At 43.0% G+C, this 18874-nt stretch overlaps 1 protein-coding gene across 2 annotated transcripts in view; it reads right to left on the bottom strand.

Annotated features, from left to right (window-relative positions):
* piezo1 (piezo type mechanosensitive ion channel component 1 (Er blood group)) overlaps window positions 1–18874 on the bottom strand; it is an 88444-nt gene that overhangs the window by 64338 nt on the left and 5232 nt on the right. For both annotated transcript variants that reach the window (XM_020607546.1, XM_020607547.1), the window contains exon 2: window positions 2909–3004. In XM_020607546.1, coding sequence (XP_020463202.1) covers window positions 2909–3004 — 96 coding nt within the window. The remainder of the gene's footprint in view (window positions 1–2908; window positions 3005–18874) is intronic.

The following is an 18874-nucleotide window of genomic DNA, read 5'->3' as shown; positions in this document are numbered from 1 at the left end:
ATGGTAAGAAGAACCAAAGACCAACACTACTCATCCATATGGGTATCATTAAGATATTTAACAGTACTACTACCGATACCACTTATTAATCTGGCACTCTACTACTGTTGGTTGTTTTAGTTATTTTTTTAAGTAAAAACAAAGTAATAACAGAATTAACATGTCTTTATTTTCTGATTTTTATTTTCCCATATTTACCATTAACATTCTTGAGTAGCAAACTGCAGCAGCACTGTTCTGAACAAACCACTAGACTATAACGTCATTTAAAAAAAACTGAAACTGAACACAAGACTTTTTCTTTGACACTACTTACTGTATGTTCGTATGAGTTAGTTAACCCTGTGCGCTTAAATACATAACATACCTGGACAAGGAGAGAAGCTAGGAGCTCGTCAGTGGGGAAACTGCGTTTCTCTGTGATGGACTTTCACTAGATATTTCAACAGATTGCTGGTGTTTCACCCTTACAAACAAAGACTAGAAGCAAACAGTGGTGTGGACAGGAAATGTTAGATTTATTAGGGTGAGTTTATAACCAGTGTCATCTGCCGTAAAGTCCTGTGACAAGCAAGACAAAGATCCACAGTGAAGAAACTTTCAGCAGCGTCATAAATAAACAAGGTCATAGCCAGTCAATTCTGAAACATAGGTTGCATGTTGACCCCACCAGCTGTGGTATGGATACAAACACAGCTAGCGTAACAAGTAACACCTGCCATAAGCTGTCACTCTCAGAACACACAGGTGTACAGCACCGCAGGCAGGAGGACTGTCACCTACTGCACATTTTCATTAATGATTACTTTGCTGATTCTTTTCTAGAGCTTTAATTTGGTCCATAAAATGTCAGTAATAACGAGAAATGTCCATAACATCTTCCCAGAGTCCAACGTGATGTCTTGAAATGTTCCGCTTTGTCTGACAGTGGATGACCCATATTCATAGAGCAAATCCCCATGTTTACAAACTGAGACTGCCACGTTTTCTTACAATTTGTGCTTGGAAAACGACTGACATGATTCATTTATCATTGTAGTTGCTGATTCATTTTCTGTTGCTCCACTAATCAAAGAATTTGTGAGTTGTTTAGACAGCAGTGACCTGGGAAAATACTCCATCAGACACTCACAATAAGCACAAAATACATTTGTACCACTTGACTGAAAGTTATTTCTGCCTGAGGACTGAGGATGTGGGGTCACAGGGCTGCAGTCGCACCAGTTTCCCCTGCTACTGTTTGTATTTCCAGCCCAACCCTCTCTGGATGGAAATCAGCCCCACATGTACAGTCGCGACAAACATTCTTTATTTCTCTCTGAGCAAGTACATTTACATGTGTGTGTGTGTGTGAGTGTGAGAGAGAGAGAGAGAGAGAGAGAGAGAGAGAGAGAGAGAGAGCAAGTCTCAATGTGACCAAACAATTCAACAGCTTCAGTAACAAGCCCTCAGGAAGCAACAGACTCTACAGGCCGTTAAAAATGGCTGTCTGTGCAGACTGTCATGCTGTAATCACGTCTCAGTCTTTGCAAACTGCTCATATATCTTTTTTTCTTTGAAAAAGAAGAGGACAACAATGGTGCGAACACAGACTGTAAGAAAACAATGGATGTGTCACCTCTGACATTTCTGTTTGTATCTTATAAGTTAGTGGACCCAAAACCAGGAGCAGTAGACAGAGCCTGATGGATTCAAGCACCAACAAGCCAGCACAGCTGACTGTCATAAGCTGAAACACAGCTCAAAACATACACCCCCTGGAGCCATTTTCTTAAGGGAACAATAATTTTCCTCATCACTGCTGAGACTTACATTGGATGAAGTCAAATAAGCAACTAAGACCTCTTGACTTCTTGCTGAAAATATGTTCAGGCTCAACTGATCTCAGTCACACAGTGCAAAAAAACTGAGATTGTACTGTACACTGGCTTCAGAGAGGATCAGAGCACTTCACTTTTTGCAGGAAACAGGTGGACGGGAAACAGGGGAGGCAGAGAGACATAGAGAGAAGAGAGAGAAAGAGAGAGAGAGAGAGAGAGAGAGAGAGAGAGAGAGAGAGAGAGAGAGAGAGAGAGAGAGAGAGAGAGAGAGAGAGAAGGCATTTGGACTTAGACCATAAACACTGCACGCACATTGTTTGTGGTGCTCCACCAAAACCACCATCAGGGAGCCCTGTGTGGCAGTGCATCCAGTTTTTTAGAACTTTTAACAACCAAAACACACAGCTACATGCAAGAACATATTGATGAGACAAGTCCTCCAAACTATATAACCCATGAACTGTTTAGCGTTTGTCCCGTCTCTCTCATACAACCCACAGGACCATCTCCTGCAATAGCGCCACTAGAGTGCGAGGCGGAATTGAAAGGCCACCAACGTATGTCACAATAGCGAGCTTAACAAGGTTTCATCATCATGGAAACAGTCACATCATAACAGCAAACGAAGTGCAACTCCGTGGCCATGGAAACTGCCATAAACATGCTGTTACGAGGACGCACATTAGATATGAGTATACTGTTCTGATCTGACAGCTCTGGGCATCAGCATTTTAAATGTCAACAAGAGCCACCATATTTACCCCTTACAATATTAATTCTTCAGCCTTCTTAAAAATACAATGCTTCCCCCAAACCCCCCCACTGGGTCTCCACACTTCTCACATTCAGTGCTCTTTCATGCACAGTAAAGGTCTGTGACAGAGAGCACTTACTGCCCAGGGTAAAATCTGTCAGGCAGCAGCTTCTCCTTACAGCCTTATATCACCTCAGATCAGGACAGGGAACAGACAAACTGCTTCCTGGAGGTACAGTCAATGGAATCATTTGACCAACTTGTGGTGAAGTTGAAAAACAAATAGGTGTAAAATGCTATAAGAGAACTGACATGCAAACACAGCTGGCCTTACCTTTGATTGTGTGTTTGTTGGGACACAAGAACCATGGCAGCAGCAGCACGTAGAGGAAGTACACCAGCGACAGAAGATTGTAGCGAAAAAGACAAGCTGCAAAGACAGAAATACAACAAGAGTCAAGCAACAGAATTCATTCAGAGAGGCACAGAGGTTCTAGCATGTTTGACGTGTCGACTGAGGGGCCTGCCTTTTATACCCGCAACTCCCCAGACATGTAATTGTGATAGAAATGAATGAACTTTCCATACAACACAAACGATTCCATAACATGACATGAGACCAGAGGGAAATATTTTTAAAGCATTGCTCTCTGGTTTCTGTTAACTATGAACAAACTTAACCGCAGAAATCTCAGTGCTTATGTGCACATCAGACTTGGTTTGATTAATTATTCTGCCAATCAGCAGGTTTGTCGGACATGGGCACACTGAAAACACACACACACACACACACTCTCATGAAAAACTGGAGATGAATGAAAACTTGTCTCTCCATCAGTATGTCTGTTCCCCTTGTTTGGATCGTGTCCCTGAGTTTGGACTTTGTTTGGCTTTTTTGGATTTCTGCTTCTTGTTTTCTTACTTTGGACTATTAGCTCAGCCTGGACTGAGTTTTCGTGTTTTCAACCTGTTTGTGACAGCAGATGCTAATCTGCAGGTGAAGGAGCATATGGGTGTGTCCGACCATTAGTTGCAGTTTAGTTTTGGCATTGCCAAATACTGGACAAATCCAGTACACTGTGGGAAAGACGCTGAATTAGTAGGAGGAGTACACTGTCAGCAGCTGGGAGCCGGGGTGGGCGTCAGCAATGGCCAACGAATCAGCTGCTCTCATCCCTTTTAAATGCAGCAGTGGAGGGGAAGAGGCTGACGTCTCTGAGAGAGAGAAAAAGTTCAACTGAAGAAAAGAAAATGTGCTGTCTTATCTCCTCCTGACAAACACATGCAGAGATAGCTATTAGCTCATCTCGGGTTACGGTCAGGATTAATGTCAGCCTGTATGCAGGTGAGACATTTACTACACAGTGTTTGTCTGCCCCTCCATTTTCAACTTTCAACAACAGCACCTCACCCAAAGCTCCTCTGCACATCTTACAAGTTACATAACTCAAGGATTGTGAAAGTCCAGGGATGATATCTATTTCATCCTCATCACAGATGAAGATGACAAGGAGTACAGAGAACTGATCCAGGATTTTATGGACTGGTGTCTGTGAAACTGCCTCCAGATCAATGCAGGGAAGACCAAAGAGCTGGTGATGGATTTCTACAGGAGCAGACACCCCCCTCTGACATCAGTGAACTTCCAAGGAAAGGACACAGAGAGTGGACTCTTACCTGGGTGTTCACCTAAGCAATAAACTGGACTGCTCAAGCAACACTGAGGCCCTTTACAAGAAAGACCAGAGCAGACTCTACCTGCTGAGGAGACTAAGATTGTTTGGAGTGCAGCAGCATCTTTACCACAGACAGGAAAAGACTAGACTAACTGGTCAAGAGGGCCGACTCTGTCCTGGGAAGTCCCCTTGACCCCCCCCTTCTGGACACTGCCTCCCACCTCGTGCATGAGACTCTGACAGACCTGTGCAGCCCCATCAGTGACAGACTGCTTCACCCCAGGCGCATGATGGAGTGCTATCGCAGGTCTTTCCTTCTTGCTGCTGTCAGACTGTACAACCAGTACTGCTCCCAGTAGATGCCCCTCGCCCCAGTTGACCCTCACATACCTACAGACTGTAAAACTGGAAACACTCAGCCCTTTGCTGCTGTAGCTTTCCCTGTTGTGGGACTAATAAAGGTTGACCTTATCTTATCTTATCTTATCTTATCACAGTTACAACAGTAAACACCACATGGACTCAGCTGGAGCAAATCCCAGTCTAAATGCATTTGTAGAAGTCTAAAATGTCATTTGAGATGGTCAGGTACAACCCTTTATTTATTAATGGGGTTTGACAGAACAATTACTTGCACAATACCTGAGACAGACAATGAATCAAACACTAAAGTGTGCTGTTATTTCCACATCAGAGGCCATAAATATCATGTCTCCTACCTGGCTGCCTTTTGAATGTCTTCATCTCTTTACTTCTGTAGCTGTGTCTCTCTTTGTTTCATTAAAACTGATTCATGAGTTCCTAGATACACAGGACTTTTATTACTCTGGGCACTCAACAATGTACTGTAAACATTTACACACAATAGACACAAAGGGGTATTGTTGAGTATCCACCTAACTGTAAGTATTTTGATGAAATCATTAAGGCCAAAGGTTGTTCTGGTGTAACCTGTGAGGCAGCACTGACTAAACAAACCCAGCCCTGACAATCCACAACTAAAACCCCAGAATACCACAGCTGCTCTGTACTGCTCCAGGCCCTGGCCTAGAATGTCACCGACACGGCCCTTCCTCTTTGTCTCTCTCTTAAAGTTAGTTTGTTTGATGGAAATTCAACAAATCACTAAAATTCTACCAGTATTTCAACTGCTATTACAAAGCCAGGTCAAATCAAGCAACATCCCCACTTCCTGACTAATCTTATGACTGAGGGCCTTTGTTTTCCACTAAGTGCTCTCCTGGGTCACAGCCTCCTCTCAGCCTGTGTTTGGCTCTGCCAACTGAAATCCTGGCAAACTATTTAAAACCTCCTACATAAATTTAACACGCAATCTATTCTGCCAACTCCCTGAGACACCTGGGAATACATACTACATGCAGTATCTTTAGACTAAGCAAATGTCAGTAAAACAATAAGCCCATAGGAAAACTGTGCAGGCTAGCGACCTGCACACACTACCAGCTTACAGACCCTTACATCAGTGCAAACCAAGCACTCACGTGTTAAAAGTTAATGTACTGAAATGTCAACATTTAGTTTGACTTCAGTGTTTTTGACAAAGCCCCTGTAGAGCTACTGCAGACATGAGTCTGTAGGATCCTACAGGACAAGTAAACCTACAGTATCTAGTAGTCACTCGTTCAGCAATACACCATCAGAACAGTTGTGGGTACATCTTTAATTTAGATTGTGTGCCAGAACTATTTGAAAAAGCTAAAACAAAACAAAACAAAAAAAACTCAAGTACTTAGTTTGATAATGACACAAACATGGTTTTCTTTTTTGGAATATGTCCATGAAGTTCAGCTCAACTGTGCTGCAGTGGCGACAAAACCCGTTACATACAGTAGATGATTAAAACCAAAACACTCTGTGAAGAAATATAACAGTAGAGGGAAAGGATCCTTTCATTTTCTTGGCTTGGCTCTGATGCTGAAGTGAGACGCTTTAGTCATTAGATAATTAGTCCCTGTTAACCACCGCAGTGGACAGTGTGGCCTTGAAAGGGACAAAGCATTTCCTCTCTTCCATATGTGAGTCATGCTACCGGTCATCCGACATGGTGGTGAAATACCAAGTCACTCTCTGTGCTTTGGGTGTACATGTTGTATCCTGTGAGCTACTGCACTTTGCCACAGCGAAGTAGCTCACATAGCCCATTGTTCTCAAACAGAATCACTGTAAGACTATCCCAACATCGCTGTACAGTGATGTCATCCCTTAGATCTCCGTGTATGCAAGAAACACCTAAATTAATTAACTCTTTAAGCTTTAGACAGGTTTTTGGAATTTCTGCCTGTAAAAACACAACCCAAATCCAACGGGCTCCGCAACTATAAGGTGGCAACACATGCATTTACAATAGCAACAATGCCCTGGACGGAATTTGCTTGATCTCCAAATGTTTTTGTTGCTGCCTCAGGCGATTTCTTACTAATTATTACAAATATTCACATCAATTATCACAGAAATCTGGCCAAGATCCTTCACACAGCTTTCAATGGACCAAAGTGACAAAAAGGTGAGGAATTCCCTGAAGAGCACAGATCTAACAGCAAACTGACTGATGCTTGTTGGACTGATGGAACTGACCAGCATCACAGTCCTACAGAACTACTTACAAAACCGGGAGTCAATTAACCTATAGTCAATCAGTTGGTACCAAAGTCTTTATTAGTGATTACATTTTTGAAAAAAATGAGCATAATTTTATACAATAGCAATGTTTTTCCTCATTCTGTCTCATCTTGTGACCCCACAACAGTGTCTCACATCTCACACTGACACACAAGGTAAAATATAATTTACTTTTTATTGGCCACTCCACAGCTCATGTTGTAAGTTGTAAATTAAAAAAACATTTTGACGGTTTGCTCAGGCCAAACCAAAGATCGGTACGAGGTGCAGGTTATATACGACTTGTAGTGAGCCTGGATCAGCTCTAATCCCCGTCCTACAGATGGACGTCTATAATAAAACGGACTCTCAGAGCAGCACATTATTGTCCTCAGCTACAACATCAGTCCCCACGTAGAGAAGAAGCCGAATGTCACAGAGCTCCACCCCACTGCCCAGTTAATCATCAAACACACCCAAATGAGGCTTATGGCCAGATATGATAACACTGTTCAGTCACTGCAGCACCTCTCTTTACAACAACTCTGTCCAGTCATGTTTCCTCTGCATGTCTGATATTCAGCTGCTGAGCATTTCCTTTTGTTCCAAATCTGATGCAAAAGCTACTCCACTTTAATTTGTTTGTTTTCACATCTCTCCTGTTTAGCAGGTGGCAGTAGGACATGTTGCTCAGATCTCTGCCTCTCCCCTGAGGCCAGTTTCTGCTAAATGCTTCTTAATTAATAAAACTCTCAGAGTGTACAACTCAGAAAGTGTTGATTCAATGTCCCAAGCTGTCACCATCCTCTGCACTGAACAAACGTGAACATGACATTTATCCACAAAACTGAGTGCAGTTAGTCTTAAATTTCCAGATCGTGTATGTATGCACCCTAAGCACCTTCTCAGTTGGTGTGATCAGTCTTTTCACCAAGTGAATGTGCCATCAAGTCACTGGTGAACTATTAAATCATCTTTGCTAGTTTTATCAGCTCATGGCCATCCAGGAAGCGAAGTCATTTTAAGCTGCGTTTCCACATCAGAACCTAACGAGCAGTATGCCCCATGCTTCTCATAACCGTCACCTGGAATAACCTCACTGTTTTACCCCAGTCTCTGTTTAGACAAGAGTGGGACTGTGCTCTTCATGCACACACACAGAGCTGAGTAGAGCCTGTGAGTCAAGGATCACAGTGCTCCTTAATGCAGCAAAAGCCAGTAACTGAGACTGCATGAGCAGTTTGTCAAACAGCTGTTCAACACGCAGAACACAGACCTGCACAAATAATATCTGGGGTCCACTCACTGAAGTCCCCGTTTTACCTCTAAACCAACAAGTGAAGTCCTTGTTTTACCTGTAAACCAATGACTGTGCTCATACTCCTTATAGTTCAAAAGTTATAAAGACACTGACATTTAAACAATCACAGCGACAGCTCTGTGAGAACCCACCCCCTCCCAGCTCACGTTCCTGGAACTTGATTTACCTCCTGAGGGGTGATGAAATGCAGCTCCTGGAACGCACCTCCAAAGTGGCAGGGGAAGCAAACACAGAACTGTAATGACGCCACACGTCCTACAGATGACACCAACAGGTATTTGACACCAACCTGTGGATTTACTGTGGTTGTAATTTTCACAGAATGGTCTCCATAAACAAAGTGCATCTAGGGACATTTAAATCTATGGCATATTCTACAAAAATGTCAGTTATGGCAAGCTGTCAGGTCAAGACAGAATGTGGAATAAAACTGCTCTGACCTTTCTACAGGTGTGACAAAGCTGCTGTTAGAGGTCAGGTTTGCAAAGCTACACACTCTTATCAGTAAAAGAAGCTGGCAGGAAGGTCCCACTGCACACGAGTTTTCAATTAAACAGCAGCTGCATAAGTAGGGGTGATATTAGAGCTGAGCAACTGGGAGGTCAGGTTCAAAGCCCAGCTGGAGTCCAGCTCAGGCTACCACAACTAAGGCAGGGCCCCTCAAGGACTGATTCTGCATGATTACATTTAGCAGTCTGTCACAGGAGAGGAGCCCAGCATGCAGTGTCCAGGAGCCCTCATATCTAGGTAGAAATTACAGGTGAAACTGCCACCAATAAAAACCAAAATAGATAAATTAGTGTGACAGCATTTGCCGGACACACAACTAATCTTTTTATGTTGAACAGATTTCTTCTGTTGCATCTTGTGCTGTCTTCACTTCCTGGTATACATGAAACTCGTCTTCTCCATTCTAACACAACGGAGTGATGCAAAGTGATGTTGAAATCAGAGTCAGATGATGGGTTTGTTTCTGAGTAAAATAAACAGAGAAGACTTGTCAGGACAGAAACCTGACAAGAATGTTATCAGGGAGGATCAGACGTTCCTTAAAAACGCTGCAGCTGAGATGCTCCAAGTCATCAGCTGGGCACCGCAGGACTCCACAGAGCCAGGATTTATATATTAAATAGGACAGGGACTCGGACCTGATCGTCTGGTTCCATCTCTTCCTACCATCCAGGGGAAAATAGCACTAATTACTTGTATCTTATTCCGTTCAAAGGCATTACCATTTTATCACTGATGTTTATATGTGTTTGGTGTATTTCTCTGAATGCAGACATCAGGTCTGTGTACATACAAGTGTTTCTAAAAGCAAATTACACTAAAAGCAGTGCTGTATAAAATGATTTAAATGATTACACTTTTAAGATGGATAAAATACACAATCTTTCGTAAGTAATAACTTCTACAAACCTGTTAGTTAGTTATAGTGTTTTAATCCGATTTCCTGATTAGCCACATTTGAGAACTTTGATAACTTAACATGACTCCTGTATTAAGACCAGCTGGTTTGACAGCTACACCAGGCAATCAATGCCACAATCCACCTACAATAATCACATCACACAGATACAGACAGATCACACAGAAGAGCTTGTATCTTAAAACAGAGGAAGACGTTAGCCGGACATTTTTACACAGCTTTCTACACAGGTTTGGTTTTGGAGAATCACTCATCCACTGGATACAGACACTGTCTACTTCACCCAAGGCCACAGTAACCACAGATGGGATCACCTCACCAAGCCTCACACTAGAACAGGAGACAAGGGCGCCCACACTCTCCATCCCTGTTTGCCATTTTTATTCAACCACTCGCAGCTGCAATAAGACAAAATAGTAAAATTCAAGAAATTGAGGATGGTAACACACAACACAAAGTTAGCCTTTATGTAGAAGATCTATTATTACATTCACAGAACCAATACCCTCATCACTACAGGGAACTTTCCACATCATCAATGGATTCTCCACAGCATCACATTATACAATAAACTGGAATAAATCCAACCACATTCCCACCGTCTGAAGAACCATGAGATCCTGCTGCACAGGACCCCTCCCTCCCACTTCACATCGGTAGTATAAAATATTTGGATATCAATATCACCCCCAGGCTGTCAGAGCTCTTCAGTCTCAACTACACCCCTTTGCTTAAAGGGATAACCTCCCACTTACACTAACTGGACACATAGCAACTGTTAAAATGAAAACTATTTATTCTCAATGATTCCCATTATTCCCACCAACAACTGGTTTAAAACACTCAACTCAACAACACGATTTTATTGGAAAAACAAAAAGCCTCAAATCTCACTCTCAACATTACACAACAGTAAACTACAAGACGGTCATGAACCACCCAACGTCCTCCACTACTTTATAGCAAGACAATTACAATACCTACTTTTATGGCTTCATAAGCATAATAACAATAAACCCTGGCTTGAATTAGACCACAACCAATGTCAGTCCACTTCAGTTACAGATCTACCCTTTTCACCACAAACAATCAAGAAATGACATGATTTAAAGTACAACACTATTTCCATAACTCTGACAGCCTGGTGGGAAACTATCAAAATCACTAAATCATCACTAGCACACTCCAATTTGGCTCAACCCTGACTTCCAGTTGCATAACACTTCTGTCTATTTTCCACAGTGGGAACAAAAGGGAATTACTCACCTCCATCACTTGCTTGAAAATAATCAATTTATGTCATTTAACACACTTACCCAGAGGTACAGAGTTGGGAGAGACCAGTTCCCTCAATACTAACAGTTAAAACAAATCAGTAAATTAAAAACTACTGTCATAAACAACACAATGCAACCTTCTGTTTTTATTGAGATGTTTATGCAAATAACAAACTCTAAGACAATATTCTCTAATCTATACAAATCTATATCCACCTCAGACACCCCCTTTACACTTCCTTCTATAAAGAGAACAACCTGGCTCTCTCCCCCAGCTCTGACTTCTGGATACAAATCTGCAGAAACGTATTTTCCATGACTACTAACACCAACTTACAACTTATACAGTATAAAACCATTCACAGATCTCACACCACCCAAAGCAAAAGATTTAAAAAGGGATTAGTAGACACAGACACCTGCTTACAATGCACCATGGGACACAGTTAGCGATTTTCAGCCATGGCTTTTCTTACTCTCAGAGGCAGAGGTGGAAAGTAACTAAGTACATTTACTCAAGTACTCTACTTAAGTACAATTTTGAGGTATCCATACTTTACTTGGGTATTTTGTGGTATTGCCACTTTTACTCCACTGCTCAGAGGAGTAACAAGAGCCCCAAATGTCTCCAGGAATAATATTAAACTGATTGGTCAGTTGATCAGTATTGAGTTAAGTAAGAAGAAGGAAAAGAAGTTTGGTGTAGAAGGGCTTACAGCTGACCAGAGCAGGAACTAAACCATCTACTTCAGATGCCATTCTCATCCTCTGTGACACCTATTCTTTAAGATGTTTGCAGTCCTGCCTGTACACATGTAGGGACCCTTCTATCAGCAGTGTACAACAACAACATCTGTTCTTGCCGTTCGTCAGGCTATGGAGTTTACCCAGACTGCCATTTATCTAGAGGTATTTGTCGACTAGTGGTTTTGGTGGACAGTTTCTAAACGTGCACCTGATTAAGCACCAGCATTATTATTATTATAAAAAATAAGTGCAGTCTGGCCCAAGCATTTTGAGATACAACCATACTGGTGTTAAACTGAGACTCTCAGGAATAAAGCATGGTAACTCTGCTTTACCAAACATGTTGCATTCGGGATCATTGCGTTTTAACTCATTCTCTATATTGGCACAGTCTAGGAACATTTAGAGCTACTTTGTTTATCTTTGACCATCTGACACCGTTTATACAGCTACTAGTAATAACTAAAACCCTTCATTCCACACACATTCCACTGCCCTTCGTCACCTCACTGGAATGTGGTCATGATGGACAGCTACTGTAGTTTTAGGTTTTGTGACTGGAGACTGGAAACTTTGTGCATGTCTTTATTACACTGTGCAGACCAGTTTATTGTTTTGATGCCACTGGTGTGAGGACACTTTGGCATTGTGAGCTATGCCTCACAATGCCAAAGGGCTCTTTGAGGATAAAGACTCGGTTCAGGTTACAATCCGGTTTAGGTCAGGGTTGGGGTTATGCATTTAGTTGTGATGGCAACTGTGAGGGTTAGGGTTAGGGAAAGCATTATTTCATTGAGTTTCTCCACAGCTGTTGCAAGACATGACTGTGTGTGTTGCTGTGAACGAGAGAGAGGCAGTGTGGGCAGGTCAGTGGCTGGTGTGATGGTGTCAGGCTTGCGCTCTGCTCCCTGTTTCTCTCTCTCCCTGCAAACACCGGCATCTCCGAAATGCTCTCACCTGTGGCTGATCACACTGATTACGAGCTGCCTTACTTAATCTCCAAGTTCTCACTCTGTCTCTGCCGGTTCATTGACGTTGATGACAGTACAAGCTACAACGCACCAGCTCCTGCTTCGTGACCTCTGATCCTGTTACCCCGGCACCATTCCGTCTAGGCCAGCCTTCCTACAGCAACCGTCTCACTCACCGCTTGACTCAGCCATCACCCACCAGCAGCTCTCCTCGCCGGCACCATCCCGTCTGGGCCAGCCTTCCTACAGCAACCATCTCACTCACCGCTCGACTCAGCCATCATTATCCACCTCCAGTAACTCCTCTTCCTCGCACCACCCCACCGAGTCAGCCTGTCTCCACATGCTCCCCTATAAACTGGACTGTCATTCCTGACTCTTAGCCATTACCACCATCAGTTTTCTCCTTTTTCAGTTGTGTTAATAAAACTTTCTCTATTCTCTCAACTGTCACACTGCAGTCTGGGTCCTTCTTATTTCTGTCTCGCCCCCTGGCTTGAGAGAGACCGTAACAGATGGCCTTGGGTCCTTAGTTCTCATCTGTTAGCAAGAGGGCTAAGTGCAATGACAACATATGTATGCAACTGTAATAAGGCAAACTAAACAATTAGTTTAACTATTTTGAACCCCTCCTCTAAGTGATACTTTTATTGAGTATTTCCAAATTCTACATGAGGTTTATGATTGCTGATGATGCTGTGTCCATGTGCTTTGTATTGCTGGGCTAAGCTACAAGCTACAGAGACTACCCAGTGTCCTCTTAATTACCACACTTAGCAAATCTTATATTTGGCTCCCTGAATCCTGGAGAGAAGATTGGACTTGCAGAGATTTAACCATGATACACTGTGAGCTGACTGGAAAATGTTGATTTCACATTCCTCTTGTCCTTTCTTTTTATGATGAAGCTCTCCAAGGCAGTGCCCAGGCATGTTGTAATCTGCCCTGAGCCATGCCTGGCAAAATAACAGCAATCATGATATCCTCTAGACGGCAATTTTACATTCACTTATAATACAGTCAGTTCTATCTATGTGTTTGATTCAACACAGAGTGGAAAAACCAATCGGTCTGCTGCAAAACCCATCACAATGTGAGCCGAGTGGCTACACGTGATGCAGGTACTGTCCAACTCAGCTCTTCTGGAATGGAACATTGTGTGGGTGTGCGTGCTCACCAAAATCTGTTTACACTATAGACTGTATATACAGACGGATGAAATGACAGCTCCAAGAAGTCACCACGAGTCGATCTGCGCCTCGTGGCTTGTTTGCAGTATAGGTCATAAACCCTGGCCCCTGTTAGCAGACAGGACATGATCAAGCTAAAAATTCAAAATACAAATAAAAAAAAAAGCCTCCCAAAAATGATTTCTGCCATTATATGTAGCATTATCACTGGTAAGTTTGTTTTTAACAAGTTATCTGATGATATGAAAAGGGGTGTATTTCGGATGCTCTGACAGCTTTGGCGGCCTGATACTCCACCTCTGGACACTACTGCACAGAGTCTAATGGCAAAATGCATCACAAAAGTAAGATGGTAGCTCTTGTACTCGTGATATTTTGGCTTCACTTATGGGTAGTGGCAGGAAGTGGTGACATGTTGTTCATCTTTAGTCTATGGTTTATACACACACTGGCACTGCGAGGATCCACCCTTCCTGGTGGAGACCAGGCACTGGTCCACCCTATGTAAATCACTAAATTCTAGAGGGCTAATTTGGTTTAAAGATGAAATGTGCAGCATTTAAAAATCTAGCTAGCACTAGCATTGGGCTCTAGAATCCTCTGCTCCACCCAGGCGTGACTCTTCTTGCTTGCTCCACCCAACCCACCGTGAATGTGAAACCAATGACAGTGTCACAGTTTGGAGAGGAATTCACCAAGCTATCATTAAAATGAGATTGCCCAGCTATATGTCTACTGTAAATGCAGCACAACTGTGTAGCAGCTTCCACAACAGGAAAGGTGGACATGGCAGGTTTACAGCCGGCACACTTTGTGAACATCGGCAGAGAAAGAACACGTGTCCTAAAAAGGGCGTGTTGCAAAAAAATGGACTATGTTCATTAATTAAAAAGTACCATCACAGATATGACACATGCTGTTTGAAAATACATCTGAAATTGAATAAAACACACTGTCAAGTGCAGCGACATCATTGTAATAACTGGCGAGAGCAACACACGGCAAAGTAATATCACCATGGATGCAGCAGGCGCTGAACCAGGGTGACGAGAGCCAGACTCTGTGGGGGAAATGACCAAATTAGTGGAGACTACAACACATTCAGCTGGGGAGCATGAGAATACTGTAATCCACAGTCACAACTGATTCACCAGCTGTGACAGACCGACCGGGTAGCCTGTGTATGAACCTGCCTGGATGGAACTGTCCGATTATTACAACTGAAAGCAGCAACACAGTGACATCCTTAGCCAGCTCGGAGGCTCAGGAGGTAGAGCGGGTCGTCTCCAAACCGGAAGATTAGCGGTTCGATTCCTGGCTTGTCCAGTCCACATGCCGAAGTGTCCTTGAGCACGACGCTGGACCCCAGTTGCTCCCAGTGATGTCACTGGTGCGTGAATGTGAGTGCTTGGGAGTGCGAATGGCCAAATAGTGTGAAAGTGCTTTGAGTGTGCTGCGATGCATAGAAAAGCGCTGTACAGGAATAAGACTATTTACTGTTACAGTCACACTGGGAGTGCAAGTGACACATTCTGGCATGATTTAGCAACAAGCACAAAGGGTAATGGTTGAAATCCTTATCATACTACTATAAATAATAAATTCACAACATAGCAGTCAAACAGAAATAATGCCAAATCAGGGTCCATTTGTAAAACCCTCTTCTCTGTCAACTCCCTCCATCTGCTTTATGACCTAAATCCAACTGTGCTGGTTTCATTTCTTCCTTCGCTCCAACTCTCATATCTTGACCTTCTTTTCCATTGGTTAAGAGTGTCATCCTGGTCAAAAACCTTTAGAAGGGAATGTCTCTGCACTGCTGCCAGGCTGGTCGATGGGTCTGGGCTCACAGGAGCCTTCAGCAGCAGCTCTCTCCATTAAGATTTTGGGGGATGTTTCTACTAAAACAAGTTGGAAAAATTACTATATATTGTAGCTTTAAGGTTAAGATGAGGCAAGTAGTGGTTACAGTTAAGGTTGGATCTTCAGGAAGTTAATGCCAGTCAATGTAAACTCGCCATGAGGACTGAAAACAAATGTGTGTGTGTGTGTGTGTGTGTGTGTGTGGTTACATGATGGCCAGCTTTCCTGTTTTTGTGGAAAGAAAATGGCCAGACATCACTAATTTACACTCAATGTCTCTATCTCTCTCTCTCACACACACACACACACACACACACACACACACACACACACACACACACACACACAGTATAATTACAGTGTGTTGTGATGGTTGTACTGAAGGTAATTTATGGGTAGTTGATGTTAAAATCATTGCTCCCCTGTGTGTACATGTTAACACTGAGCAAGGTTCACACCACACATGTACATGATGACTACAAGTCTCGACTCAAACAGGCAGAAGTTCAACAGCAGCTGAAGGAGCAACTTAAAATTCCAGAAGTTGAATGGAAAATATCTAAATATGCAGCCAGCTGTCACTCAAGGACCAAATGTGTGGAGATTCACTGAAACCAGCCTGTTAAAATTTTGACAGGTTGACATATGTATTTCACAGTGTCAGGGTTTAGATCTATATAGGCCCACCACGTTTTGTATTCTAACCCTTTCTGATTGTGCTCAGTTGTATCGTAGATTGGGTCTCTTTTGTTCAAAAGTTAAATTATGTGAGCCAGATTTGTGTAAGCTTTCACAGGATATTCTGGACTTATAGGTCCAAACTTTTAGACTGATGAAGACCTCTTCTGAAGATTGCAATTCACATGACAATTTACAGCTGGTGTTAAGCATAGGGTCTGGCAGACCCCTGCAGTTTTGTACCTATGGCTGATAAACCCATGGGCCTGTGACCCTTGCTTACTTCACATGCTGCAGAAAGTTATGGCAACATTTTTAAAAAATATCAGTCTTGTGTTTCATAATGAGGAAACGTCACCCAAAGCAGCAGCATGAGCGTCTGCCAGGGCTCATCTTCCCAGTGTGTCCCACACCGTTGGCACTAGTTGGCCCCTGTCAGTGGCTTTTCGGCCGTTTCGGCATTGGCCTGTCTCCTAATTGGTCAAATGAAATGTCACACTGTTTGTAACAATCCCTGTCTCGACATCACTATGAGGGCTCCCCATTGGCAAAGCATAGGGAAACGGCTCTGAATACGTTACTGACGTGGCTGCTCCCAAAATCTACAGCAAATAAAAAGACTTGTGTATATCTCTGTGTGGTCAGAGTTTGTTTTCTGTTTGGGACTTTCTGATTTTTGTATGGAAACTGGACATGCGCCCTCCAGAAGCTACAAATATGAAACCATTGGAGGGAGAGACTCTGCAGGCAGCAGATGTGATACAACAAATTCAAAGCTTGTGATAAAACATTTTGAGAACGGTGTAAATTTACTTAACATTTAGGTCCAATATTTGCTCATTATCATGTAGGAAATGAAAATAAGTATGCCCCATTAATGCTCTAATGAAGGTTTTACTTCCAGTTCAAAAAGCTGAATGGAGCAAAAATCTAAAACAATTTTAAAATGGAAAAAAATCTGCTATCCTGGTAAGGAAAGCTTTTTTGTTCTTCAATTAAATGGGGTAACACATACATACTGTACGTCAAGGGGAGCCTGTAACCAGCCAGTATGTTAAAAAAACAAACAAAAACAGGACTCTGTTGTTTTCACGCTACACCAACAACTGCATCTCGAAGGACCCCTCTGTCAAGCTCCTAAAGTTGGCTGATGATACAACGGTCACTGGTCTCATCCAAGATGGTGACGAGTCAGCATACAGATGGGAGGTTGAGCAGCTGGTCCTGTGGTTTAGCCACAACAGTTCTACAGAGGAATCATCAAGTCTGTTCTCTGCACCTCCATCACTGTCTGGTTTGGCTCAGCAACCAAACAGGACAAGTACAGACTTCAGCAGACAGTCAGGACTGCAGAAAAGGTCATTGGGGTGAGCCTGCCCTCCATGGAGGACCTGTACACCTCACGGGTCAAAAGGAGGGTGGAGAGGATCACTGCAGACCCCTCACACCCCAGATACAATCTGTTTGAACTCCTCCCCTCTGGATGGCGCTACAGGTCACTGTGCACCAAGACAACCAGGCACAGGGACGGATTCTTCCCCCAGGCTGTTGCTCTGATGAACACTTAACCAACGACAGTATGATTGGACAATAACCCTCAGTGTACTACCTGTAAATATACATTGTACAGATTATATAGAATCATAGAGGTCTCTAGTCCTTAAGTCCTCTGTTTTTGTCCCTATTTATCTCATTTCAATGAGCATTCCTTTGTCTGCATTGTTTACTGTCTGTTCATACTGCTTTTTCTGCATTGTTTGTTGATGTTAATATTGCTATTTTGTTGTATTACACAGCTGGTTTACTGTTTTGCACATTGAGAGCCGCTGTACCAGAGTCAAATTCCTCGTTTGTCCAACACACCTGGCCAATAAAGCTGATTCTGAAAACAGGTTTGACCTCCCTGACAATAGATGACCGTTATTAAGAGGAACCTATAGGTGTTTACCAGTCCCCAGGTGAAGTATAATTAAACAACTCTTGTCCTGGTTTAAACATGTGCAAATAACATGTATAACTTGCCAAAAGTCACTTTGGTGTTCAGACATTCCATGAGCTATGGCTCAATTACAGACGGGCCTGTCAGTGCCTTGGAGCTGACTCTGTCCTGACTCTGAACTCTCCAAACACACCATGCTCTCAGCGCGTGGACCCAAACATGCAACAGCATCTCTTCACCAAAGGCTGGGGAGGAGAAAGAAGCCAGCGCTTAGGAAAAACTGACTTAGCACTGCAAAGCCAAGAGAAAGTTGTGAAAGTTGAGAATTTAATACCATTAGGAGGTCCAGACACAAGAGCTGCAGTTCATTCTCTGGACTGTGTCTAGATAAAAATCTGACCTGCTACTGATGATCAGATCCCTGTCTTCCAATCTGTCTGAACAGAGAAAGAACTTCTAAACCATCTGCACACATCCCTCCTCTTCTCTTTGGCTCACTCCCCCCCACACACACACAGTATTTCTCACTGAGCCATGAAGCCTTGTTGCTCTGGTGCGGAATGACTGACTCGCTGACTGAGCAACACTCA

The sequence above is a fragment of the Monopterus albus genome, unplaced genomic scaffold, assembly GCF_001952655.1.
Source record: "Monopterus albus unplaced genomic scaffold, M_albus_1.0 scaffold87.1, whole genome shotgun sequence".
NCBI classification, from domain to species: Eukaryota; Metazoa; Chordata; class Actinopteri; order Synbranchiformes; family Synbranchidae; genus Monopterus; species Monopterus albus.
This window is presented reverse-complemented; position numbering and strand designations above follow the sequence as displayed.